Below are 26,857 nucleotides of genomic sequence, written 5' to 3'. Positions count from 1 at the left end.
TTTCTTAAAAATACAGTTTAATTTATACTCCCAAGAATTAAGCAAAAAATGGGCTAAACATTTCTTTGTTTATAACAACTTTTCCTCAAGGGGTAAATCTTCTTTTCAGGTAATAATAAATGATATGGGATGGACTGTACTCTTTTCATGAGGCTGACGTATGTTTCATGGCAGTGCTTCATTGGGAGATGCCACGTCACTACTTGTAAGTCATTAAAAAAGTGTCAGAAGAGGAGCATAAGAAAGCTGTGTTGTTGTTTCAGTTGACTGTAGTCTTCAGACTGTGTTATGAATTTCTGATACACTGTTTAAAATGACACTCTTTAGTTCATTTTTACACAAGTCATTGAATTAGAGCACTCTGTTTCTGCTGGGTTCTTAAACACTGGTGGACCTCAGCTAGAGAGTGAGGGAACACAGTCTGTGCTGAGAGCTGCTAACCCTCTGGAAGCTTAGGGAAGCTGAAAGGTTACTGGAGTCTTTGAAACAAAGGAAAAAAGCAACTACATTTGCTGGAATAAATCTGATTAAATCACAGTTTTGCTAGCAGTAAAAAAGATTATTTTTCCCAATCTTCTCTATTTGTTTAATGTTCCTTCAGAATTGTTGGCATTTTGGGCCCATTCTTCCCTATCAATTTTTTGGGAGAACATAAAAACAGAAAAATAGAGAAGAAAGAAATGATTTTTCTTTATTTGTGTTAGCTTCACACTGTCTGATTTATTACTGGACATTACCTTTGTCCAATTTACATAGGCATAAGCACAGGTGAACCAGACCCTGAATCATACTCCTTTCTGTTTAGTCAATTAACTACTTTAAGAAATGATTGAAGATGTTATATTTACATGAAAATGGAAGAAACATAAAGTGATTTCATACCTGTAAACTTTTTGCCTCTTCAGACCACCAGACTTCAAAGTCTTTTTGCATCTTCATCTTTACTTTTTCCATAAGAAGCTGTAGGTGCTCAATCTCTACCTTCAGCCCTTTGAAGCGATTGAACATTGTTTCATAACTAATATGAGAAGAAGAAAGTGTATTACAGATCTTCCAACATATATCTGAAGAAAGGTTTACCCTATCTAGAACAGTTACAGATTTAAACTATAAAATAATAAATAATAATCAGAGATGCAGGGGACACAGAGAGATGGTAGAAGGAAGCATTTAATGTTTTATAAAAGCTTCATGTTTTATTAAAGCTTTTATAAGTGCAAGAAACTCATCCCAAAAACCTTTTATTTCATTAAAAAATTAGTGAAATTCAAATGGGATCAATATTGATTAACAATTAAAATATAGGTTCAATCAACTATGTAAACTATTTCTTTTGAATACTCAGCATGTTACCATTAATAAAGAATCCCACCAGGGCTTGGATTCAGATAGGAGCTGAGATGGATTCCCCTTTCAGATGGAAGCTTCATTAACCAGGCCTCTTGGCTAACATATCCTTGGAGATTTACCAGGAGTATGAAAGAGCCAGAAGTTTCCTCAGAGATTGCACGTAAGACAAATGCTAGTAAAATACTTAGAACTGATATCTTTGCATCTATTTTCTTTTATACTCCTGGCTACAGCAACATTAGAACAAGGACTGGTTAACAAATGTGTATCCTGCATGTTATTTACACTTGGTCAATCCTGCATAACCTAAAGATTTTCCTTAGGTCAAGAAAGGCAAGACTTTTCTGAATCAACCAAAAAGGTTCATAACACATTTGGATTCAAAGAACAAGTTTTGAACACTAAGCCTCAGGGAGGATATTAAGCTCCTTTTATTTATTTTTAGCTTTTAGCCCAAGCATAAATTTTCCCCAGTCATCTACTGTGGCATCTTACAGACAAACCAACAGCATATACACAAATTTAAAAACTATTAGTGAACCACAAAGCTGACATTTTTTAAATGTCAGAGAAAACCCTGAGGGTAACTGTGTGCAGAATTGTAATTGGAATATACTATCAGTATAATTTATCTTCTGAAGGATAGCAGAAGTCTGAGGCAGAAGTAATACCTTTTTTTTAATTCTTCAATTTGCATTCTAAGTTTCTCTTCTACTGGATCAAACATATTTAACTCTTCGGAAGGACTTGAAACAGCTATAGGAGAAATGTTCAGATGTAAGCAATGACCATATGATGTCCAAAGAAGCAACTTCTAATTAGAATAAAAACTACTTTTTAAGAAGTAGTTAACAAAACGAGGGTCATTAATCATTTCTCTCTTCTGGAATTGCTTCTTCAAATTCCTTATTTAGGCCTTACTTGATATCTAGGGATTTGAATTAAGTTGCTTTTAATTTTTTTTTCCAGGAGAGATGGGAATACTGATTTCAGACATGAATAAAAGCAAGTTGTCAGTTTAAACGTTCATCTTTGCCATAAAACCCTATCAAATGCATTCAACCTGGCAGTTTTGGCTACAAAGAAAACACCAGAAGTTGTTTCGAAAAGAAGAGACAGCAGTAGCTATGTCGGTGTTTGGAAATAAAGTAACAGAAGGACAAGTAAAAGACAAATCTTGAAAGAAAAATTAACACTTTGGTAAGCAATAAATTCAGACAATTAGTATAAATAAGGAAAACATCCTGAAACTATGTGAGAAAATTTCCAAGGTAAAGGAGAACTGAGGAAATACCTTGAGTAGCCTAAATTAATCTAAGAAACCAGTTTAGGATTTTCCTATCCTGTAACAGAGCTAGTGAGCATGCAATACACAATATGCTTATTATGAGAAATGATAAAACAGTCTTTCCGTCATGGTTTATACGTTCATCAGTGAAAGGAAATGTAAAGTTACCTCCTAGTATTACAACAGTTTCTGTTTCTAGGATGAATGAGAATAGTTTTAGGTTCCCAAGAAAACATGTTTAACCTTTTTAACTCAAGAAAAATGAAAGAAACAAAAGATTTGCCATACAATACATGCAAGTTTCCACTCCGACTGTTATTTCTGCCAAGAAAATAAATTCTATGTCAGCCTGTCACAAGGCCTGAGGAATGCACCCTCTCTTTAAGGAGAGGAATTCTGTCTGGAACAAGAGGGCAGTAATGACCCCTCTCTGCCTCTAAGCACGCCAGCTGAAACCATTAATCTTCTGTTGCAGCACCCTATAGCTTAATACAGATTAAGTTGAAAGGCATTTTATTTCATTAGAATACTTAAGTCAAGCATGTTAATACAGACAGTCAAGGTGAACAAAGGCCATGCAGAATTCTCATTTTGTACATTGAAAGGCTTTGCTGCATGTGATTACAAAAGAAGAATAGGGTGAAGACATTTGTGGTAGAGAGGGTACTCTGAAAAGATAAAAATATAAACTGCTTGGAATGTTAAAGTGAATGCACAAGGTAAAAACATCATGGCAGAGGAGATGCTACAACAGTGGCACTGTATAACAAGCTATACCTGAACACAACAGATAATAAGAAGGCCATCATAATCATGTCAGAACCTCTGCAGAAAGCAGTAAACCTTTCCATGATTACAGCATATGAAGATTTTCTGATTTGTCAGATTTCATCCCAAGAGAAGGCATAATGTGGGAAAGCACAGAGCTACACAGGGAACTTGTGAGGAGACATTCACTGCAGAGCTCCTGAGGCTTCACACTTGTTCTGACCTTCACGAATACACAGAATCCAGGCTTGCGAGAAATATGCTCTTGTGGAACAAACTGAAATGATTTAGGGAGTTACTTCCTTCTAATTAAGCCATGCTCACAGATCATGTGAGAATCCTTAGTATGTTTCCATGAATATTCCAGCCAGACGTAGTGTGAGCCAACTTCAGCAGTGGTTAAAGGGGACTCTTCTGAGAACACTGATGTGCATTTGTCCTATTTGCACAATCTGTAACAGTGTCTGAGTTCAGGAGGCAGCAGTTCCAGCCCTTTATAAGGAAGGGAAATAATACAGAGTGGAAGACTGTATCATAAAATGTTACTACTGCTTCTGAAGTGAGGACTTCCCTACACGAAAACATCACCAAATTCTTCTAGTCATTAATTACAGAGTGATGCAAGACCATAATATAGCTTTCCTTCCTTGATTTATTAGGACATCTAGTACTTGGAAAAATGTTTATATGTTAGCTCTGAAAGGTCAGCAAAACTTAGGCAGAATTTTGTCATTTATACATAAAAACACCATGAAAAATGTTTTTCTTCTGCTGATTACATGCTGTAGAAGGGATTATTTGGTTGCAAGTTACCTTCAGAAATAATAAAGCCTTTTACATGAGATGAGAACCTTTATCATAAACAGGCCCCATCATCTCCACCCCTGAATAAAATTACACCCATTATCTCCAGCTAGTGATGAAAGTCAGAAACACAGCTATGGGCAAGGTAAGCAGCACAGTTTCATGAACAGAAAGAAATGAGTATACTGCAAGCTGATGGGGCCCCAGCAGCAAAACCAGCATTGGATAAATGGCTACAACTTAGACATCCATCACTGTGCTCGTGTCACAAAAGCAGAAGAGATCTGATCACAGTATCAGATGAAATCCAGTGGTAAATTAAGTCCAGGACATGCCTACAGGGGCACTCCTTTGTAAGATGTCCAGTGCCTTTTTCCAAGCTGCTACAGTTTCCATTTCAGCTTTTTCTTATGCCTGCTCATTGCAACAATGTGTTTGTTAACTGAATAACTTTCTGCTCTAAAGACTAAACCTTTTTAAATCTACCGACTGTAATATATACAAGCATACATATGGCTCTTTCCTGATGTTCTGGGCAAAAGACATCTAAGGTCTGGTGGACTGTACTTCAACTCTTATGTTTTCTGCTGGTTCTGCCTTCTCCTCTTTCTCTTCTACTTCTTTTCTCCCCTCTCCTCTTTACCTTTCCTGAATCCCTGCAGTGCTCTCTTTCTGCCCCTGGGCTCCTGCTGCTGCCTCATACCCCTCTCCTCTTACCAGTCCAGGCAATTTCAGCTACAGCTGATGTGAGGAAGGTAAGGCAGAGGTTACTGGCTCATGTCTAATGTTAATGTTCTTCAGTACATAGGCTCAGTTATTTTAAAATAACATGAGGGACAACTGAGTGAATAAAAAGCATAATATTTACTCAAAAAATTTAATTCAGATACCTAAGAAGAAATATTTTCTTTTTGCTCCAGGTTTTTATTCCACTAAAGAGTTTCTTTTTATTGTATATTTTTACCTTTCCATCCAGGAACAGAAAGCATTTATTAACCACATATATAGGAAGTACATGCAAATTGCTAAACACTGAAAAATCACATCAACTTTTGCCCTTATAAATTAAAAAATTCTGCAGTACATTACAAGATGTAGTAGAGATGCTACAGCTGAAATACTAATTATCAGATATCTTTTCTGCAACTGCACAGAAGAACACAAAGTGATATCTCCTTGTTCACTCAGGGTTGACTTTTAATTCACTGATTGACAGTTTGTCATATGAAACTTGATTGCACAGTCTCGCTCTACGCTTTCAGTGCATCAGCTGAGATGAGCCATTCAATTGATGTGTAACACCACACGCACTTATAGTGCCCCAGTGACTTCTCCTGGGAAACAAATGGAGTTACTGCAATTTAATCCTGGCTAACGCAGACTCAGGTTTCAGGGGTGCAGGGCAGGTATGATGTGCATGTTTAGGAAAACATTGGCTCTGTATATACTAGGGGGGGTTTCTGTTGGCATACCTCCATCCAATTCTTTACAAAAGAGTTATTTTGTCAGTAGTCAGCAATGTACTGATAAGGAGTATTAGTTTCTTTACATTAGCATAACTGCACATACAGCTGAGTGTCAAAAATTATGAATCCTAAGTTGTGAAGTCTTTTTAAAGAATACTGAGGTCACAAGATGTAAAGAAGAGACTTTGACAGTGCTATGCTGGATAATGAAATAGCTAGCAACTTTTATGCTTACTTTTGGGCTAACTGGTTTTGTTTCATCTTCACATACAACCCATTTGGTAAAGTGAGGAACAGGATACAACTGATACCAGCTGCCTGCTTACAGAGGAAGGTGAGCTCTGCATGAGTTGACAGTTCATATCATAAAAGTTCGTGATTTTTGGCTTTTTTTGCATAAAGAATTTCTAAGAGGCATTCTAAGATATAATTATTTTATTCTAATGAAAGGGCCAATTTTGGAGCACAGGAAGTAGTAAATTTTACAGCACATTCCACATCACCAAAACACACAGTACCAGAAAGAAATTACAGCACCTGCTAACTGGATCACTATTGCAAAGCAATATGGAAAGCATGGATGAAAAACACTATTTCTAGCATAAGATACCAAGTGTTATGACCATGGTTTACTGCAAGCTGGCAACAACACGAAATACTCTGGCAGATTCTTGTCTAGAGTCAGAAAATTTTGCAAGAAACTCTCTGTGACCCTGAACTTTATACTCTCTGGGACACTCGTATATTTCTCGACCTGAATGTATCCCAGAAGTCAAACTCCTAGGGATTTATTGTCTTGTGCCTCAAATAACATTGTGCCCTGCCCTCCAGCTGTACTTTTGCAGTTAAATATTTTCATTTTTTCACTAGATAGTCTTGTATTTATCTGCTTAAATTTATAGTCACTTGAAGTAACCAAATTTAGAATTCACTTTAGTATCCCATTAACATATTTACTGCTTTTTTTATCAGCGTTGGAGCTTTTGGCAAACTCGGGCTTTAGTGCTTTCAAACTAGACCATATGTTGTCATTTGGTTTTTTAAAACAGAACTACCCATCCATCGTTAAGGATCAGCTTACAAGTAATTGCCCCCCTTTTCTTTTTTATTCCTCCCCTAGGCCATGTCAGTCTCTGTTTGTCACTGGGCACCACGTGTGTACCTTATACAAAATCAAAGATGAGTATGCACATCCAATCCAGGAGGAGAGGAAAGTATCCTAGTGCCTGGATGAGTTTATATTGTGGGTTTTAGAGCAATTTCCCTAACCCTAATATAAAAGATTTTTTAAAGTTTCAGCCAATTTGTCTTGAGAATACACTGAAACAAACTGTCCTATTTCCAGCATTTTACAAGTTAATGAATGTACAGAGGATTGGGACATGTATTTTCTAGATTTTGATTTTGATTTTAATCACTGAATTTATTAAAAGAGTCCATTGGTATGCTGGTTTTCATTTTGGTTTTGGGTTTGGTTCTGTTTGTTTTTTGTTTTGGTTTGGATTTTTGCATTGTTTATTGTTTTACTGGTTTAATATTGGCTCAAACTAACTAACTTCCAATATACACCTGCAAAGCAGACCTTTTTTTTCCCATATCGGTGAACTGTTTTGGCTAAATACAGACTCACACTTAATTCCCTCAAGTTGCTTCTTTGAAACTAGTCGTCTATAAATTTGCTCCTCAAAATACATGGCATACAAAATAGAAGGTGTTACCTTCACATCAGCTGCACTTTAACCATGAAAGTTTCTGAAACCATGGTGGCTAAAATTCTCTGTTGGTTTCCAAATATACAAGTAAAATATACTGAGGGTGAGGGAAAGCAGCTTCAAGTTTAATATCTTCTATACATGCCAGTTAATTTAGTGGAATGGTAACATAGCTGGGTCTTAGCCAGGAACCCCCTACTAACTCAGATTCTTGAGTACACTTAATAAATACATTTTACCGTTTCATTACATGAGATTACTTTTGCATCATTTATCTTGTTCATAATATTAGATAAAATCATACCTGATATATTTGAATGAGCTTTCTCTGCCTCCTAAGAAGGGGTGTTGTTTGTCACCCATAAGCTTTGAGGTTTTGTAAGCATTAATTTTTACAACATCCAAGAGCTTTCATGGGAAAAAAAATCTCTTTGCTAAGCTTTGTTATGCTCTTCTTGAAAGAAAAGGATGGAAAATACTTCTGAAGTCAGTTCTTTATCACAAACCTGAGACATTAGGAATACTCTACTACCAATATGCAGACTGCAGTTGCAGTAAGACACCACCACAGATTTTGTAAAGTAATGCCTCGTCAAGATAAGAACTTGACTGAGAATAATATAGCAGAACTTTCCTACGAATAAGAAATACCTAGGTGCAGTCACGCTGAGTGTCACAGAGCACGGAAGCAATACTGAGGCTTAGGGCATCCATATTTCTTGCTGGGAATTCTCAGTTCTGAGAAGTGCCAACCTTATTGTGGATGAATATACACAGCCACGCACAGTAAATTCTGTACTTGCAGGTCACATTTAGGAATTCAGTGCATGCAGCAACTGTGGGATCAATTCAATAGGCCTAATGCTTTCTAAATATAAGGGGTGTTTTACCTGCATTCTATGTAGAACTCTGTCTGTGGTTGTCAGTACAAACACTCGTGACAATGCACAGAAGCATTGATTTTGGACTGTATGCTAAATTTATAGCAACCTCATTTGCAAGAATATTAAAGAAAAATAAACATACATTTTTATACTTCACTGCTTCTGTTTCAGCTGTGTATAGGTGGGTCCTGAAACGGATGTGTAACTTCAAGTTAGACAATAAACGAGGTTTTGACCTTGATTCAAGAAGTGAATACCAACCAAATAAATAGATGTGGCAGCATCAGTTTGAACAATTTTGATCTTTCTGTTACAAGGTATTAGTAAAAGTCCTTTCATCTGCAAAAGAGAAGTAGATGAGATAGAAAACATAAAGAAAAGACACACCATTATTGATGAAATCAATATATTATGAGCATGGGATTGCACTGTAAAATGTTTAGTTTAACTCTTGGCCCAAGGAAGAAAAAAGGTGTTAGGCCTGAAGCCCCTTTATCACGTATCTGGTGTTTTTTTCTGTGCAAATAGCAGAGATATGTGTTAAGACTTCACCTCACTTAAGCGTACAATAAAGACAAAAGTACTACGGAAATTTTTGTTTCCACTCTCCCACATGGCTACTCCACTGGTCCTCTAAAACAGTTTCCTGAATGCTTTTTAAAATATTGTATGAGTTTTCCAGAAAATTTCTGAAGCTCTAATATAGGATTTCATGTCACCAGGAATGTTATTCTTTAAGATCCATTTTGATGTTGTTCAGTGTTCTAGCATATGTGTTTGATGAGGATCATGTACAACTCAGGCAGTTATAGGGACCAGATTATGGTTTTGGGAACCCCTATCCCTGCTGGCCACACTCATATCCCACATCAAGTGCTGCACTTTTGCTGGTCTTCCCATGCACACACCTATCAGCTGCAGCTGGGCTGTCTGTGCTGGCTACCAGCTCAAGAAGGTACAAGAAATAAAGAGGTATTTAGGGATTTCTCATAATTCAGCTCTTTTCTGTGACTTATGAAGGAAAGGACATTGAGTTTGATGTTCTGGTAGCTGTTGGATGAATTACTCTGTACCATATACTGAGAAGAGACAATCCTGATATATCCAGAAACAATTACAACTTATGCACAAGATTCTTATCTGGAGAAGTATATCCAACCTCTGCACATTTGTAGGATATTATTAATAGCTACTTATTTGAAGACACTATTCTCTGTGATCTTAAATATGAAAAAAATTTTGAGCAGAAAAACAGTGAATTAATTTCCTTTGGCTCTTCCAGCAAAAAGTAAAATGGGAGAAGTTTTTTACAAGATCTGAAGATTGTTCTGAAACACTGGATGTCACATTAGCTGTGCTATTTCTCATTCCCTCTATCCTTTATATGATCAGATAGATAGAAATTGCTATTCTAGTTTTGACCACTACCTTGAAAAACTCAAAGAAATACAGATGTGAAAGAGCTCCATTTGTTGTTCACAGTTCACTAGATTACAGAACTTTTGTTTATTTCATAGAGCTTTCATAGAGAAAACCTTGACTGATACAGAAGTAGTCAAGCTGCCCAACATACCCACTGGACATGGTCAGATGAAAGAAGTTTACAGCACCTTAGTTAAACTTTCTACAAACTTTTTAGAGCCAATAGAGGCTACTCAAAGATAACTGAGGCTAAAGCAAACAAGCTTAGGCCTAGAATCAGTAGCCTGTGTGAATAGAACCAAGTTGCTTTTTTGCTCCCCCACTTCAAGTCCTGTCTTAGAATTATAGAATCATTGTGGGTGGAAGGGACCTTGGAAGGCTGCACAGTTCAAGCTACTGCTCAAAGTTTAGTGAAAACTGAATCAGACTATGTTGTCCAGACATGTCATGAAAAACTCCATGGACAGAGATCCTACAGACTTCTCTGATGACCTCTTTCAATGTGTGATTATCCTCATAGGATCTTAATAGTTTAATTTAGTAGACCAAACTAGAGAATGAGAGCTTTATCTCCAGATTCTGCCTTGCTTACTTGCTAGAAACCAGGAGTCTCTAAATAATAATGCAATTTGCATTGAACTTCTCAGTATTTCAGAAGAAATACTTATTCCAAGAAGGCTAACAGAGACTGCAAGCTGTTCCAACAACAGTGAAATGCCTAAGTCAGTGTCAATAAAACTGAGAACTGAATAGCTGTGCTACAAGTTCATGACTCCTAATAAAAATATCGCTTGATCCAAAGATGTCTTTGCTCTTTTCTGAGCTATGATAGCTGAAGTTGAGTGGGTCACATGGGAAGCTTAATAGGACACACAAGTAATCTCAGAATTTTCTCTGACAGTTCAAGAGGAGATATTTGCAAAGACTTCCAGTAAAGATGCAATATTCTCTTTCTTGAAGACAGAATGAAAGGGAAAACTCATGCCTGCCTCTAGAATTTAGCATTGTACCTAAAAAAACCTGCTAAGTGTCTTCGTTACAGTGCATACTCTTACAGTTTTAAACTTAATTCCAATGTAATAGTGGGAAACCCCCAAAATATATTACCTAAGAAGAAACCTCAGGTACTGTGGGAAAAAAAATCATTGCTGCTTGTTTAGCTGCTGCTTCAAATCCACGGTTCTTTTTCCTGATTGTGAACATCTTTACAGAAGGACTTGGTAGATACAGAAATACAAAAGCTCTTCAAGAGCTCATAGTTTTAGCCATAAACTGTGCTGACTTGAAGCACAAAACAGCATGCAAAACCAAGAGAGTAAGTTTGTTATGGTGTCTAACTTCACAGTTACCACAGGCTAAAGTCTATGCTTTTTCCCACCAAGACGAATCTGAAATAACTGCAATGACTTAAATACACTACAATAACAAGCTTCTCTAATCTACCTGTAACGTGCTATATAACTACTTATATTTCAAGCACTTGCTTAAAAACTGATTTGGTAAACATTTCTAAAAGCACTTAATATGCTACAATAATTCTACAAAGCAAATTCAAAAGCAGCTTTATCTTTGTCAGAGTAAAACTTCTAAAAGGCCAAGAGGTACCGGTTTCTGAATTTTCAAGTTTTGCTATTGGTATCTTTGTCTTAACAACAGTGAAAAATCATCATCCTTTTTAACAAGCACAATCTTACCAGCTTTCTGTCACTCTCAGAATTCCTATTTTCTTTGAAATACACTAAAGAAACCAAACCCATCACTAAAAAACAGTGGCCTTGATACCGCTAGAGGTCACCCTAGGAATAAAATAAGTTCCCTGCATGCACAAAACCAGGGAACTTTTACGAAAAACACCACTGTTGCTTGACATTTGAACCACAAATGTATAGAAGAACATAACACACAGAAACATTGTGCATATCAAAATTATGATTTGCTAAGAGAAATCTTTCCCTTATTCTGAGGCTATTGCAAACTGACTACACTGCTCTTTGGCATACTTTAGCCTTTGGATGATTAGTAGTACTGGGGACATGTTGCTGTATCTCCCACAAAAAAACCCAAACCAAACCAAACCAAACCAACCAACCAACCAACCAAAACCCACAAAAAAACCCCACAGAAAAAACAAACCAAAAAACCCCTTAAAATTCTGGACTTCAAAGAGATTATTTCTCTAAAGTGCTTTATATAGCCCATACATAAGATATCATTTTTCAGCACCAAGAATGATGGTCTTGAAACAGGCTATCTATTATTCTCCATGGACTGTGCTGGATTTGTGTGGGAAAACACAAACTGCCAGTTTGGTCAGCTTCTGTCATTTTGTGATTGAAAACACTTGTGTCTCTTCATTTCATGGCATCAGTACAGATCAAGAATCTTCTGCTTCATATGAAAAATGTTAAATGTCATCTCAGTTACAAGATGTAAAGAAGTGAAAGAAACCAAGGTAATTTTATTTAAATATGGATTTATTTAAATAACAGATCAACTCTGATGCAAACCGGCGGTTTGGAAGTGAGATGTGCTTTCCATTGACACAGATCACAGCAGATGAGTTCAAGACAGCTATAATTATTAGTCTAATTAATGTTATATATGTCTGAAAAACGCTGCAATGGTTGCAGAGAACTATCATACACTTATATACCAGATACAAACCCCAGTGGATCAGCTTTTCCAGTGGCATGGGCCACATTGGAAGGTTCAAGGTCGAACTGGATGGAGCTGTGAGCAACCCGATTTAGTGAAAGATGTTCTCCCTGCCCATGGTTGGAAGGTTGGTCTGGATGATATTTAAACGTCCCTTCCAACCCAAATCATTCTGCGATTCTATGAGCTAACACTCTGGACAACTGGGAGCAGCAGTTCCCCATTCTAACTCTTCAGATATGCAGAAATGTGTCAAACAACATATTTTCTTTCCATCAGGTATAGATGGGATATATGGTAGTGACAGCACCACAAGTACTGGAGGAATTGATTCTTGAAATTCTTTCCTAACACTGTCTAGAATATTCCTGCAGGAGTACTCTGATACATTAATTATACAGCACTGTCTGTCCCTGCTTTATTCTAGTATTGATCATGTTCTTTTACTTCTAATTAAGGAAAGGTGAGTAAGCAGAATGAAACACGCTATAAAGAAACACCCATCATGGCAAGAAAAAGGATATAAGCTGATACTAACACCTTTAGAACAGGTATCTAGCTTTGAAAATGTAGGAGAAGATGATATAGAAAAGGCTACAGAGGATACAAAGATAAGGAGAAACTTTTCTATTTTTGCTTAAAACAAATGTGTTACAAATCAAAATATAAAAATAACATGCCAAAAGCCTTGCTCTCAGGCATTTGCCATACTAAATCAAATGCTGGTATGCAATATCAGGGATTCAAATATATCTGTTATTTCTGACTCACCTAGTTATTTTATTTTTTATGAGGAATGGGCTTTATCAAAGGAATTTTGCTTAAAAAAGAACTTTGGAAGAACTCTTTGAATAATGGCAGAAATAAAGAATCTTATTTCTAAAACTCAAGTTACAAAACCAGGAAAAACAAGTGGAGGTTTTGTTTGTTTTTTTGTTTTTAATAGAATATTGATAAAACTGCACCTTAATGCTTGAAATCCATACAAAGGATGCAGATTCCTTACAAAGACCCACATTTCTCCTACTTTTTTTTCATTTCAAATAGCTCTACAGAGAAAGTGGAGCTGGATAGTAATTGAGTCTCAACAAACCTCCCCAGAAGCAGAAAGGTTTTTCCATCTTCTGATGTTTTCAGGAGAATTCCAAAAGAAAGGATTGCTACCAGCAAGAATCGCTACTAGCCCAGATTTCAAAACTTACACAAAAAGAGAAGGGAGTCTCATGGAAAACCCAAGGAAAAGAAAATTATTTGAAATGGAAAGCTGCAAAACTCCATTTCAACTAAACCAATAAACTAATCTTAATTATCAGTGATGAGGGGCATGCTGTGCTGAAGATGCTGCACCACTGGTCGCAGACTAACATTCATGTTAATTTAGGAAACTTTTCAGACTGCACATAATGGATGATCATTCTGTGCATGAAGCTTTGTCCCAATCTGCTTGAAGCTGACTGAACAGCCTGGGGGACTTGTAGATTTACTAAACATTTCTGCTGATATGGACAGATCAGTCAAGGGTATGTTCAAGGGTCCTTCCTAACTTCCAGAGTTGACCCAACAGAGGCCTCTACTCAAGATGTAGTTGAATAGGTAAAACTGTGCAAGTTATAGCACAGTTACTTCTGTTATGGAAAGTAATTGTACAAAACACACCTTTGCTACATGACTACATCCCCATAGAAGCATTCTCCCATTACAATACATCATAGGATTTCCTATGTCATCAAGAAGGTCCAGCTTAGGATGCAGTCTCCCCCCAGTGCTGGCAAATAACGTTACACTAGCCTGCTTGCAATCATGCTCTATCTATGCAAAACTGGAATAAGAAAATGGAGAATCAGGTCCTGTATTTTACAGAAATGCTAGTTAAAAGTATCTTAATATTACACTAGAATCAAATAAATCTTTTACACCCAGCAACATTCTGATGACACAATGATTTCACTCTGTGAATACTTAAGCAGTGTATACATTGTTTTATTTTAAATCCTGCCTAAAAATGCAGTTAGTCATGAAAAAGGAATTTTAAATCCTGCCTGCATGTTACTCTGAAAGATCTCACCGAAGATAACTAAAAGAAGTTATTTGTATAATAAAGTATTTTTATAATTAGTAAAGATGAAAGTCACCCTAAGAGTGAATATTGCAATTTTGCACAAAATATTCAGTGTTTCTGGTTCTGTACTGACAAACATGGAGCAATCCCTTGTCTCTGATGATCCCTTGTCTCCCATCAATTTTTGTGTCCTTTGTGAACTTCCAGCATACGGTGTTTTAAAAAAGATAGCTAAGAGCAATGGGCTTAGTAGTGGAGTTTTCCTTCAATAAGAAATCCACATCTTAAGCACAGCCATGAGGGAAACAAATCTACACTCTTTAAAATCCAACTAGAATAGCTTCTTCAAGAATTTTAACCATAAAATTTTTTAAGGAAAAAAAAAGGCAGCTGGAAGATATTAACTTGGTTTCTAATTGAAACAATGGTGTGTTTTATTTCATGTTGGGATTTCAACAGACTCTTAATTAGAACTTTTACCACGCAGTTTTCAGTAAAAGTATCTTGATGACATTCTGGTCGTCGAGAAGTTCCTGGGAGACTTGACACCTGTTACTCCTTGGAAGAACATTCACTCAAAAAGACAGGCAGGCAAATAATACTCCCCAACTCATAGAATAAATATAAAGTCTAAATAACCAGAGTATTTAAAAGAATAATGAAAATACTGGAAAATAATTTGTGCAGTCCAGACTTTGTGATGATAGGTAGACAGCAGTGCTTAAAACAAAAGGCAAAAATGCATGGGTTGCCTGCTGCATTTTAGAATACTAATAGAATATTTACAATGTAAATGTATAGCTGGTAAAGTCACTACTATGGCATTTTGTAAGGACATGAAAAATTATGCTTATCTATGTTATGAAAAGCAGAGAGGGGAGGAGAGGGGAGGGGAGGGTGCTTTTCAAACACTGTCAGGTATGGGACACTGATCACCTATCTAGGAAGCCTGTTCTTGGTAAAGAAACTTTTCCTAATATCAGATCTGAACTTTCTCTGATGCGGGTTTGAACCATTCCCATGTGTCCTTTTACTGGATACCAGGGAGATCAGTAGCTTCTTCATTTCCCCTTCTCATACTGATCAAAATAACCTGAGTTTAACTCCTAGGCTTTATTGGTATGGACAACATTAATTTTCAGTGCTGATTATCAAAATAAAAAGGGATAGAGGTATAAAATAGTAACATCATCAACAAAGCTTGAGATGCATGGGTAAATTAGAAAGAGAAACTATTTTTTTTTCTGCAGTAACTTACTTACCTGACTTTTGGGATTAAGAAAGTCCCTCAATTTTCTCCCTCTTACTAAGAGACAAATAATGTTCTCTGTATTATGTACACACAGAAATAAATGCATCAACTGCAATCTGGTCTGAGTTAGCTCCATCTTTTATGTGAAGAAGGTCTGTGAAGGCACATTTTGGGATTCTTTTATGGATTTAAATGAAGCGGGATCTAAACTGTTAATGCAACAGCAGTTTTCTGTCAAATTTTAGATGAAGTTTATTGTCCCAGAAGTGGAATTCTCATATGAACACTCCTAGGCAGTTTCAGTACAAAGTCAGTGGAGTCAGCTTTAAGCATCTTAAAACAAGTTTGGATGACTTAACACTTATGTGAACAACTCACATAGACACTTTTAGCTTCACAGCTGTGTCAACAGAAACTGTAAGAAATAACTTCTCAACTCCTATAACTAAATGCAAGAGAAATGACCTGTATATGCCTTCAGCCCCTCTCAGAATGAGAAAAATTAAAAAGGATGTTAGACAGACTGTGGCAACACGGCTATTAGCTCAGTCTCAGGACATACCACTGCCTGTAAATGGGAGTTCAAATTAGACTCATCAGAAACCAAACTCCAAAACCTATAAGAATTTTGTATTATTTTTCTCATCACACATAAAATAAGATGCCTTTAGAGTCAAATTTCAGGCAAAGTTCACAGAGTCCATGTTCTTTATGGCATGGATATTGCAGAAATACTGTGGCAAAAACTGTCATAGAAAATACAACCTGCCTCATAAGCAGATTCATCCTATCTATACCTGAAATGTTATGGTCTTACCTAGAGCTGCTCTCTGAATGTGCCTCTGGGTTATCTCTCCTTTCAGACAGTCTGTGAAGGACACAAAATGCAAATAGTTAGAATTCAAAATGTCAAAAATCAATGAAGTCATTGCTTTCCCATCATTTGAAATTCCCTGTGCTGCTGGCCAATTTTAGTTTGTTTTTTTTTTGTGACCCATGGGACAGGAAGTTTTCTGAGTTCTGTCCTTCCCTCTACTGCAAGTAAACAAGTAGGCACAATGTGACTCTACATATCCTAAGATTTAACTTTGTCCAGTAAGAAAAACTGAAAATGAGGCTCTTTGCTGTCAAGCACTTTCATAGAATAATGATCTGATGTTGCTAGATACAAAAGAAATCCAAGTGAGACTAAAAGACATAGAGAATTCCAAGTATTTTTTCAAACAGACTTACAGGTGCTAATGGTGGAAAGGAGATATTAGGTCACTAGTCTGCATCTTTGCCAGTGAAAAATTGGTTCTCTACAGTCCATTTTTCCTGTTTGTCTAGCCCAGTTTTAAATATCCCATGTGCCAGAGCTTCTGGAAGTTCTACTAGTGTCCTGATTCCAGACAGGACAGGGTTAATTTTTGCATTAGCTGTGAGGGGGCATGGCTAGGACACATAGATTATTCTATACCACCTCATGTCCTTGCCGGGATGGTGTGAAAGGGACTCTATTCCAGGGAGAAGGGGTTCTTTCCAGTTGAGAAAACATGATAGAGGGAGCCATCCAGTATTGCCTGTTACCATGAATGCTTTCCTTTCTTGTATGCTGTTATTAGTAGTGTTGCTTTTAGTGTTCATTTTCTTATCTCATTGCTGTTTCCAGTAAATTGTCCTCATCTCAATCTGTGGTCTTTGCCTTTTGGGCCTCCAATTCTCCTCTCCACCTGCTGCAGTGGGGAAGGGGGAGAAAGCAGGGGAGCGAGAGAAAGAGCGGTGCGTGGTTTGGAGAGTCTTGGTGGGGACACTAAATTGGGGAGTACAGTTCCTAAACCACATCAACTACTCAACATAAGTCACAGTGTAGAGGTCGTTGATTTTCAACCAAAAATTAACTAAAATTTCATTATCTTATTATTTCTAATTAGGCTCCCATGCCCCATAAAATTCACCTTTACCCTTCTTTTATCAATTTTCACCCTGTTCTATGACATTGTTTCAGTTTACCAAATATTCCAAACCATAATTAAATTATGACATGGGAAGCCACTATTCATAGATACTAATGAAAACAATAAAGGAAAAACGTAATGCTAAATGCACAATTTCAGCAGTGCGTGTGTTCTGAGGGAGGATGGAATTATGCCTTTCAAGTTTTCAAATTAAAACCATTTCTAAGCACAGACTTGTTCATAATCTTTACTAAGCTGTACATCTGGATACCAGGGAAAAAAAAAAATCTGCTGGATTCACTTTTTTTTTTCCCCAGACCTCTGATTATCTACATCATATTAGCATGCATTCTGAATTAAAAATATCCTTTTGCTTACAAGTGAAGACCTACAGAATAAACTAATCAGAGCAAATTAACTCATTAACAGTTGTCAAATGCTTAAACAGAGAATGTAAAAAAACATTTAGAATTCACAGGTCATGAGAATTAGACTGCTCTGTGAGCACAAAAGAACCATGACAAATTAAACTTTTTTGGGATTTACGAAAATAATTGTGAAGTATTTAGTAGCATTGTAGAAATGATATTGTATGCAATACATTACAGTGTAACAGTAAAGTTTTGCTGTTTTGAATATTTATAGAGAAACAAACAAACCAAAGCACCCTACCTACTCCTTCACTATAAAATAGATATTGCAGAGCTGTATTTTTCTGCAGAGGAAGTTTTATTCTTTTTAGTTATTTTTACTTAAACCAATGAATTCTTCTGTACTTAAAGTTAGCTGTAAAATTAAGAACAGCCTTCAGCTACTGAGAAAGAGATTAACTGAAATAACTAACCTCATCTACCCCTACTGTAACAAACAAATAAATCCTCCACCTAAATCCCCTTAATAATTTTTACCAATAAAAGCAGTGTTAAATGATCAATGCTCACCATATTTGTGCTTTGAAAGCTGTATCAAGCAACTCAGTTGATGTCAATACTCAGTACAATGTGATTAAATGTGCTATATTTTCCCTCAAATTGCTTTTTGCTACTCTGGATATTTAGATCCTTGTATTCTATTGCACCATATCACACAGCGTGACGTTACTCAGTATTGAGCCATGAGACAGTCATGAAACAATTTGTAGTAATCTTGAGATTCATCTCAATGGATTACCATTAACTGAGGTGCCTCAGAAAGCTATCTATATATTTATCTTCATGTAAGAGCTTATGAACTCTCTTTCTTATGCACTGTGAGCTGCAAAAGGCAGCTGCCACTGTCATATGATAAAAATGGTTGTAGTAGTGAGAATATGCTGTTCATCAAGAGCCAACTGAAAAACAGGGTGACATACAGTTCTCAATCCTGTCAATATATGCTGTTATTTCTCCTTCTTTAACCTTGCTAGAAACAGATCATCAGCAATCTAAATGTTTTGCATTTCAAATGGCAATGAGGTCAACTGAAAAAAGCCAGGCAAACAAGTCAATGAAAGTAAGATCGAACAGTAGATAACAGCTTGCCATCAGTACAAATATGTAGAAACACAAGAACATGGGGACTGTTTCTAAATGATTATAGCCAAGAGGCTTGACTTTTAATTATGTAGAATTCACTTTCAACACAGCTGGGATAGAAACCACAGAGGCTGCAAAAGTTCTGCTTCTATTGCAAGCTTTGTCAGATCAGTCAGCAGTGTGAAACTGTCCCAAATGCTCCCCTCCCCTTTCATTCTAGCCTTTGTACACTACTGCTCCATCCATGGCATGGACCATAATGTTGCAAGAAACCTTGTCCTACTTCAATTTGGCAGTTTTGTGAAAGAATGAGAAGCTGGAACCAGACCACCTGTAGTCAGAGAGGAATCAAAGAAAACTTCTCTTTTGACCAGAAAAATAAAAATCCAGCATCAGCACTCTTACAGCAAGAGTTTTTATTCTTTAAATAGAAACAGAAAGATGACATTTTTCCGATTTACATAGTCCAAACTGCCTTTTCAAGGCAATAAAAACTGAACTTCATTTTGCAGAAAACTTCCTGAGGAGAAACTGTAATTGTAATGGGAAAAGTAGCCCAAAAAGGAATTCTGATTCCGGGGACATGGTGGTATCATGAGGCACCTGACTATAATTCCATACTAAGACTTAGCCAGATATTATTTAATCTTTCAATTTGTTTTAATCCAATTTGAAATCTGACAGTTTATTAAGATTTAATTTGGAAAAAAAATGGTTTTCATGTAGAAACTCTTATTTTTGACATAACCTTAAGATTCTCTGTGCATGTTTTTGATTAAAGTAATCTTGTTTTGTTTTCAGGATAAATACTTGTGGGGGAGAACGAATGTTTCTGAACTGTTCTACTTTTCTGCCTCTGAGAACATTAATGCAAGGCTTGAAGTTCATAAGTGACAGAAGTAGGGGGTGATTCCAGTACTGTTGCCTGCACAGATCTTCCCATATAAACAAATGGAAGATTTCAGTCTTTAGCACTGCCAGTTCTGCAATCTTCATAAACACAAATATTTATCCAAAGAAATATGAAGAATCACATTCTCATTAAAATATCCATGTCTTCTGATTCCAACAGTATAAAGTTGTGGACAAGGTAGTGCTTAAATGTGGTTTGCAAAAATTGAATTTAAGACTTGGAGAACATCTCTCAACATATGGCTAATTACGTTTTCTGAAGTTTCACCAAACAAGAAGTTAAAAATAGGTCTATAGCTGATACCAAATTTTTTCCAGTGGAGTCATTCTTCATTTGGAGATAACGGTCCCAAGAAAATGTTGAATGCTGCAACTCTACATGTTTTGGCAAAAAAGTAGTTTTGGGGAATTTAAGAATTCACTCAGCATGCAGCCAGCTGTCATTAAGGTTGTGATAAATCTATTGTTTTTGGCCTGTGTTTCTGGACACATGTACCATCCTGAGGTATGGAAAAGAGATGAACTGGTAACATAGAAATTCAGCTTTGTGACAGGAGACAAAAGCAAGAAGGGAAACAGAGAACACTAGAAAAATGGACTAGAGAAATCTAATTAAGACTGATGTAAAGCAGAAGAAACTATCCCATATGGTGACTAAATATGACTACATAACTTGAATAATATGGCTTTAACTTCTTGTCTTTGTGTTGTTTCAGACTGTTTCAAGGATCTGAAACATCTTCCAAATTATTACAGATAATGAATGCTTTGACCATACTGCATATGCTTCAATTGAAAAATGAGTATATTACAATTAAGAAAACAGTGATTAAAAGAAGTATTTTCATTTTGTTTGGATCCATATGAGAGGTTTTAAAACTACTGTTACGTTTTATCAGATCCTGTATATAATACTATTATAATGTTTCAAAGGCTGCTAACTTAAAAGATAGAAGTGCTGGTCAAGTTAAGAGTACACATACAACCTTAACTCCCTTCCTTTGAGAATATTTGTTGCTATTGCTATGGATAAACCTTTAACTTGGCACAGGGTATCTTCTGACTCAGTAATTGACAGGCTAAAGCCTTTGCCAATAACTCTTTATCTCCTGCTATTTTTTAGTATTTTTCTATTATTTTACATTTTCCAAGCCTGTGTTTATCCTAATTAGTCCTTCCATCCTGGAGATCCTGAAATCTTCACACCTCATCTAGGGTGCTGTATCTCCTTTCTTCATCGTGAAATCGTTTTTGATGTTACATAAAATATTAAGCTGAAAAACCTCTTATGCATCCAGGGAACCTCCGATTCCTGGAATTCACCCTCCAGGAAATTTTGGGTCCCTAATTGAGCTATATGGTAGTAGTTGTTTCTTTTTTTTTCCTGTTTCTTTCCCCCAATCCAATCAGAGGGGAATGAGCAAGTGGCTGTCTGATGCTTAGTTGCCAGCTGGGGTTAAACCATTACAGGAAATATGCGGGGGTTTTGTTTGTAATGCAATGCCCCTACATTTGCAGTTGGACCCAGCTATGAAGACCTAATTAAGACTCTGGGTCTATTAAATCTGATTCATAAAGTTGAGTGCCTCCACTTGAATCAGATAAGAAGTCCTGCTGAATGAGCACAAATTAAAGCTGCATATTCAGCAAATAAGTACTGAGGCAGGCTTTTACAAAGTGGGCAGTAGCCACATAAATTCCATGAGCCTTGTAGAGGTATATTTTTAACTGCATTTGAGGTCAGAGTTGTAACAGCTTACGAAGTGTTCCTGAAAGTAGGGGACATTGAACCCAAATGGAATAATTTGTCAAATGAAGAATATCAAACACAGACAGTTATTGCAAATCTTACCAGATGTGGTAGATACTTTTTAAAATCTGATGCTGAAATTGTATGAGAACACACTCTATGACAAAAAGTATCTGATAAGAAAAATCATGGAATTAAATAAAAAAGACTCTGTTCTAACTCAAAATCCTGCAGCATTAAGAGCAGATAAACCATTCAGCTTTTCTCTGATCCAGAGAAACATTTGGGAAAAAATTCTTACTATTTTTCAAACTTAGTCCTTCTCCGATAGCAAAAATGTGTCAATTGGCTCTCTTAGGACAATGTGTAGAGGCAAAGTAGTCTGCGTTAGCAACACTATTTCTGATGAAAATGCTTTATTTTGGGATACATGGTTGGCCAAATCCCCATGTGATCTGATAGCTCCTCATTTTCAGAAAGCCCTTGGTGGCATAAGGGGAGAAAACACAGTATTGCAGCACTCAAGGCCTCCTGACTATAGCACATGCATTTTTAAAGGTATAAAGTACAACTCTCATCAGCATCAAAAATAAATTAATGACAATATGTGAGGTAACATCTTGTTAAGCATGACCTGCTGCAGCAGATTTCTGCCTTTTGGTCACTGAAGAAACATCTCCAGTGGTTTAAGATTTTACTGGCTCTCCTTTCTCCTTTTCCCTCTCCCTTCCCTTCATCCCAAAGTTTGCTGTCAAAGGTCACTGCCCCACAGCAGAGGGGCTGGAAGCAAATGTCTGCCTGTGTTCTGCTTGCTCTAGCACAGTTTGGCACCTCAGCACAAGCATATCAGCAATTTAAGTGAGACACTATCATGGAGTCAACTACAATGTAGTAAACACTCTTGTTTGCCAGCTGGGAAAAAAGAATTGGAGACAGTAACTGCCAGCAAAGAGATGGGGCACACCATTGGAAGCAAGGTAGCTGATAGTATTTAGTAGAATTCATCAGTAGGAGACCCCAGAAAAGACAAGAGGTTCAGAATTGGAAGCACAACCCTGACTTCCACACCAAATTCATAGTTGCAAACCATAGCCTAAGCGCAGCACATTAACAAACACACACGGAAACACATCATTTTCCCAACTTAATTTCCTTCCTTGAAGCTTAAATATCACAGATTCAAAAGCATATATTTTACTATAATGTAGGATACTGCACATTTTGGGATTACTATTTAAAATATCTGACTGGGACATGTTTCCTTCCTTGCCATACTCAGCTGAGACAATAACAGTTTTTATTGCGACATTTATTACCTTCAAGCATGATCAAATTTACAGACAGAAAGCTTATGAGACAGCAGCCACTGACAGTCATTTCTACAGGATGACACTGGACTTCTCAGGAGGGATTTCTTCACTGAAAGTGTGGTCAGGCATGGGGATGGGCTTCCCAGGGAGGTGGTGGAGTCACCATCCCTGGAGGTGTTCAAGCAACAACTGAATGTGGCACTTAGTGCCATGGTCTAGTTAGAGAGATGGTGACTGGTCAAAGGTTGAACTCAATGATCTTGGAGGTCTTTTGCAACCTAAGTGATTCTGTGATTAACTGATTATTCCTTGAGCTACTCAATATACAGTCCTCTAAACTCTGTACCCATTTCTATGCATTTATTTCTAACCTCCATATTAAGTCTCCTCCCATTTTCCTACATGTTCTTAGTTCTGGCCAGATTACATTTTTTTTTTCCTCGCAAGCTGATTATTTACACTTTCTGATTGATGGTCATTCCTGTAACTGTTTATTGTTTGGCCTGCATTTCCACAGCACCCTTTATATCACATTTTTTTTTTCTACTAGCCTTTCATACACTCTCGCTGCTACAGAACAAAAAAATACTCTGATAGAGTTAAACAGCAGAGCTGTAGAGAAACTCAATTTATTTTCCTGATGACATGATTCAAGACCTCTCTCTTCCTCTAAGTACAGACCTGTCATAGGCTGCATAGGCCTTAATTGTTTGGGTATTCCCCAAGGTTCCATTTATATAAATGAGGGAAATGCTAGCATGTTCCACAACTCACGTTCCCCAAAGGCACAGGACATCTTTCCATAGGAAACAGAATATGGCAAGTGGCTAGTGCACACAAATTCCTAACAAATCAGATACTGAACATCGGGATATCTAGGATAACCAACAGAAAACACAAAGGGGTCTGGACTTCAATATCTCCATGAAAGTGAAACTCAGAACCTGGATGCTTTCTGAATCTACAAACAAATGCTTGGACCTTTATTCTATTGTCCCAAGGTTGGCTGTCACTACTTATTGCTGCCCAGGCATTTTTAGCCAAGCACGGATATATAGCAGCAAGCATATTCCAGGACACTTCAGCAGAAGGACACATCGTTTCTGGATTCTCAGTGGGGAGGATATAGGTAGTTCAGTCAATAAAGCAGTGCTTCTGTATGCACTAGCAATGGCAGTTAGTTGCATTTCAGGAACTAAAGTGAACAGGTTCTTTTTTTTTTTTTCCTTTTTCCTGGATAGCTCTTCTGAATTTAGGTACCTAAATTTAATTTAAGCTATACCTTAGGTGCCAGAGTGCTATTTTAGGCATTGCCCGAAGTTAACAAATATTCTGTGTATCTATCTTCATATGCTAGGAAAGACACAGAAATAATGCACATCTGGAAACTGTTGTTCTGTTGGTTATCACATGTATTTGTTCATGAATTAAATATTAAGCTGGTCAAAAAAGCATGACTGAAAAGCAATGCAATATGGATATGGATATGGATAATCTGTGAATTTAGTGTTCTGGATGCTCATATGACTAAATGTAGCTTATCTCTTGATTATTTCTGAGGAATTAACGTGAAGAGAAAGAATAAGGAAAATAAAGTCAGAGAAACAGCTTTGTATACAGTTCTTTTCTTTTGTTTTTTAATGTCCAAATATAAGAAGCTTAAAAAATAAATAAAGGGTCTTAAAAGTACAAACAAGCAAAGTCAAAACCAAAGAATTTTGCCCCCTCAAGTTTTAAACAGAGAGTGACTATATCCAAGTACAAGATGAACATAGTTATTTCCTGTTACTAATACTGCCTGCATGGTTTTGTAATTTCTATGCAACAATCCGATGTCCAGTTTCATGCTGTGACATTTTTTCTCGCCAGATTTGCTCAACATAAAATTGAGTATAGAGTTCCAGGCCTCACTATATACTTCAGTTTCACAGATTTTTAAAATTTTTCTATCTTTACCAAGAAATTGTCCTGGAATTTCATACTGTTGTGTAAACTTCTGGTCAGATGAGACAGAGTGACGTTAAAAACCTGACAGATATGACACAAAATTAAAAATAAAATAAATTAAAAAAATTATAGTGCTCAAGGTCATTAGATATTGTACCACATTTTTAGGGTATGTATGCAAAGGTTTCAGGGTGAAAGAAACAAGATTAGAGTAAGAATGGGTGTATGATACATTTTTTAATGTTCATTTACAAGTCTGCTTCTTGAATTGTTCAGCAATTTAAAATGCAACCTGATTCTATATAAGTGGCGCAATGATGTTATCAGCTCTGAACAGACGTCATCCATCAATCTTAACAAAAGTGCATGAGAAAATCTTCCTAATACAGCTATTTTCTGTGGATTGCACTCCTTCTGCAACATCTATCTGTGGTGACATCACTAGTCCTACATGATTTAGGAACTGGTTTGATTAGAAAAAACCAGCTATTGTATTTCAGTAGATGTAGGTCGGTACACCTATACTGCAAGTCTGCATGAATGCTGTCCAGATGTGTAAATGAACCACAAGATACTATGAAAAACAAATTCATATTTCTGTGCTCTTGAAGGGGTATCACTCTTTAACAGTACTACTCTGAATAAGCTGAGGTCTACTTCTCTAGAGTCTGAAGGTTTGATTTTTCACTCTTAAAATCTCTGGCTATCCAGTAGTAAAGACATACATGACTTAAATGCAGGACTCAAAGGAATACTAAATTTCCTGATGATGCTAAATTGGGAGGAGCTGTCTACTCCCTTGAGGGAAGTGAGGTCCTGCAGGAGACCTTGACAAATTGGAGAGATGAACAACCACTTTATGAAGTTTAACAAGGACAAGAGCTGGAATATGCACCTGGGATGGGGCAATCCTGGTTGCATGTATAGACTAGGGAATGATAGGCTGGAGAGCACCACTGTGGAAAGGGACCTGGGGGTCTTGATCTATGGCAAGTTGAACATGAGTCAGCAGTGCACTGGCAGCCAGGAGGGCCAACTGTGTCCTGGGGGGCATCAGGCAAAGCATCGCCAGCCAGTCAGGGAAGGGGATTGTCCCGCTCTGCTCTGCACTTGGGCAGCTTCACCTTGAATATTGTGTGCAGTTGTGGACACCATAATATAAGAAAGATATTCAGCTCTTAGAGAGCATCCAAAGGAAGGCAACAAAGACAGTGAAGGACCTTGAGGTGAAGCTGTGTGAGGAGTGGTTGAGATCACTTGGTCTGTTCAGCCTGGACAAGAGGAGACTGAGGGAAGACCTCACTGCGGTCTTCAACATCCTCACAGGGGGAAGTAAAGGGACAGGCACTGATCTCTTCTCTGTGGTGACCAGTGTCAGAACCTGAGGGAATGGCCTGAAGTTGTGTCAGGGGAGGTTTAGGTTGGATATCGGGAAAACATTTTTCACTCAGAGAGTGGTTGAGCACTGGAACAGGTTCCCCAGGGAAGTGGTCACAGCACCAAGCCTGACAGAGTTCAAGAAGCTCTCAGGTATATGGTGTTACTCTTGGGATGTCCTGTGCAGACCAGGAGTTGGACTGGATGATCCTTGTGGGTTCCTTCCTACTCAGCATATTCTATGACTCTATGATCAAGAAAAACTTTTTGTACTAAAGACTGTAGGATTTAAACACCAGCCCCCCAGTATAGCATGAACTATCATCTAGCATCTTTTCTTTAAAAGAGCGAATTTAACAGGTTGACTTAAGAACAGACTCCCTAATAAAAGAGCAAAATGCAGTGTAGCAATCCAGCATGACTACATGCTTTCAGTCTAAAGACAGCTTA

The 26,857-nt window shown here is 37.1% G+C and overlaps 1 protein-coding gene across 8 annotated transcripts in view; it reads right to left on the bottom strand.

Annotated features, from left to right (window-relative positions):
- Nucleotides 1-26,857, bottom strand: part of KIF6 (kinesin family member 6) — a 167,679-nt gene that overhangs the window by 24,903 nt on the left and 115,919 nt on the right. For 5 of the 8 annotated variants that reach the window (XR_003527361.1, XM_027641239.1, XM_027641236.1 and 2 more), the window contains 3 exons: nucleotides 16,478-16,528; nucleotides 2,022-2,106; nucleotides 883-1,018 (listed from right to left, as the gene is read on the bottom strand). Coding sequence is in view for 5 of the 8 variants with exons in the window: in XM_027641239.1 (XP_027497040.1) it covers nucleotides 883-1,018; nucleotides 2,022-2,106; nucleotides 16,478-16,528 (272 nt within the window). In the remaining 3 variants the exon portion in view is untranslated. Of the gene's footprint in view, nucleotides 1-882; nucleotides 1,019-2,021; nucleotides 2,107-8,533; nucleotides 8,612-16,477; nucleotides 16,529-26,857 lie in introns of those variants that run through there. The other 3 variants (XR_003527362.1, XR_003527363.1, XM_027641242.1) reach the window with 2 other exon arrangements.

The sequence above is a fragment of the Corapipo altera genome, unplaced genomic scaffold, assembly GCF_003945725.1.
Source record: "Corapipo altera isolate COAL_440 unplaced genomic scaffold, ASM394572v1 48b, whole genome shotgun sequence".
NCBI lineage: Eukaryota > Metazoa > Chordata > Aves > Passeriformes > Pipridae > Corapipo > Corapipo altera.
Note: the sequence above shows the minus strand (reverse complement) of the source record. Positions and strands in the feature narration are given on the sequence as shown.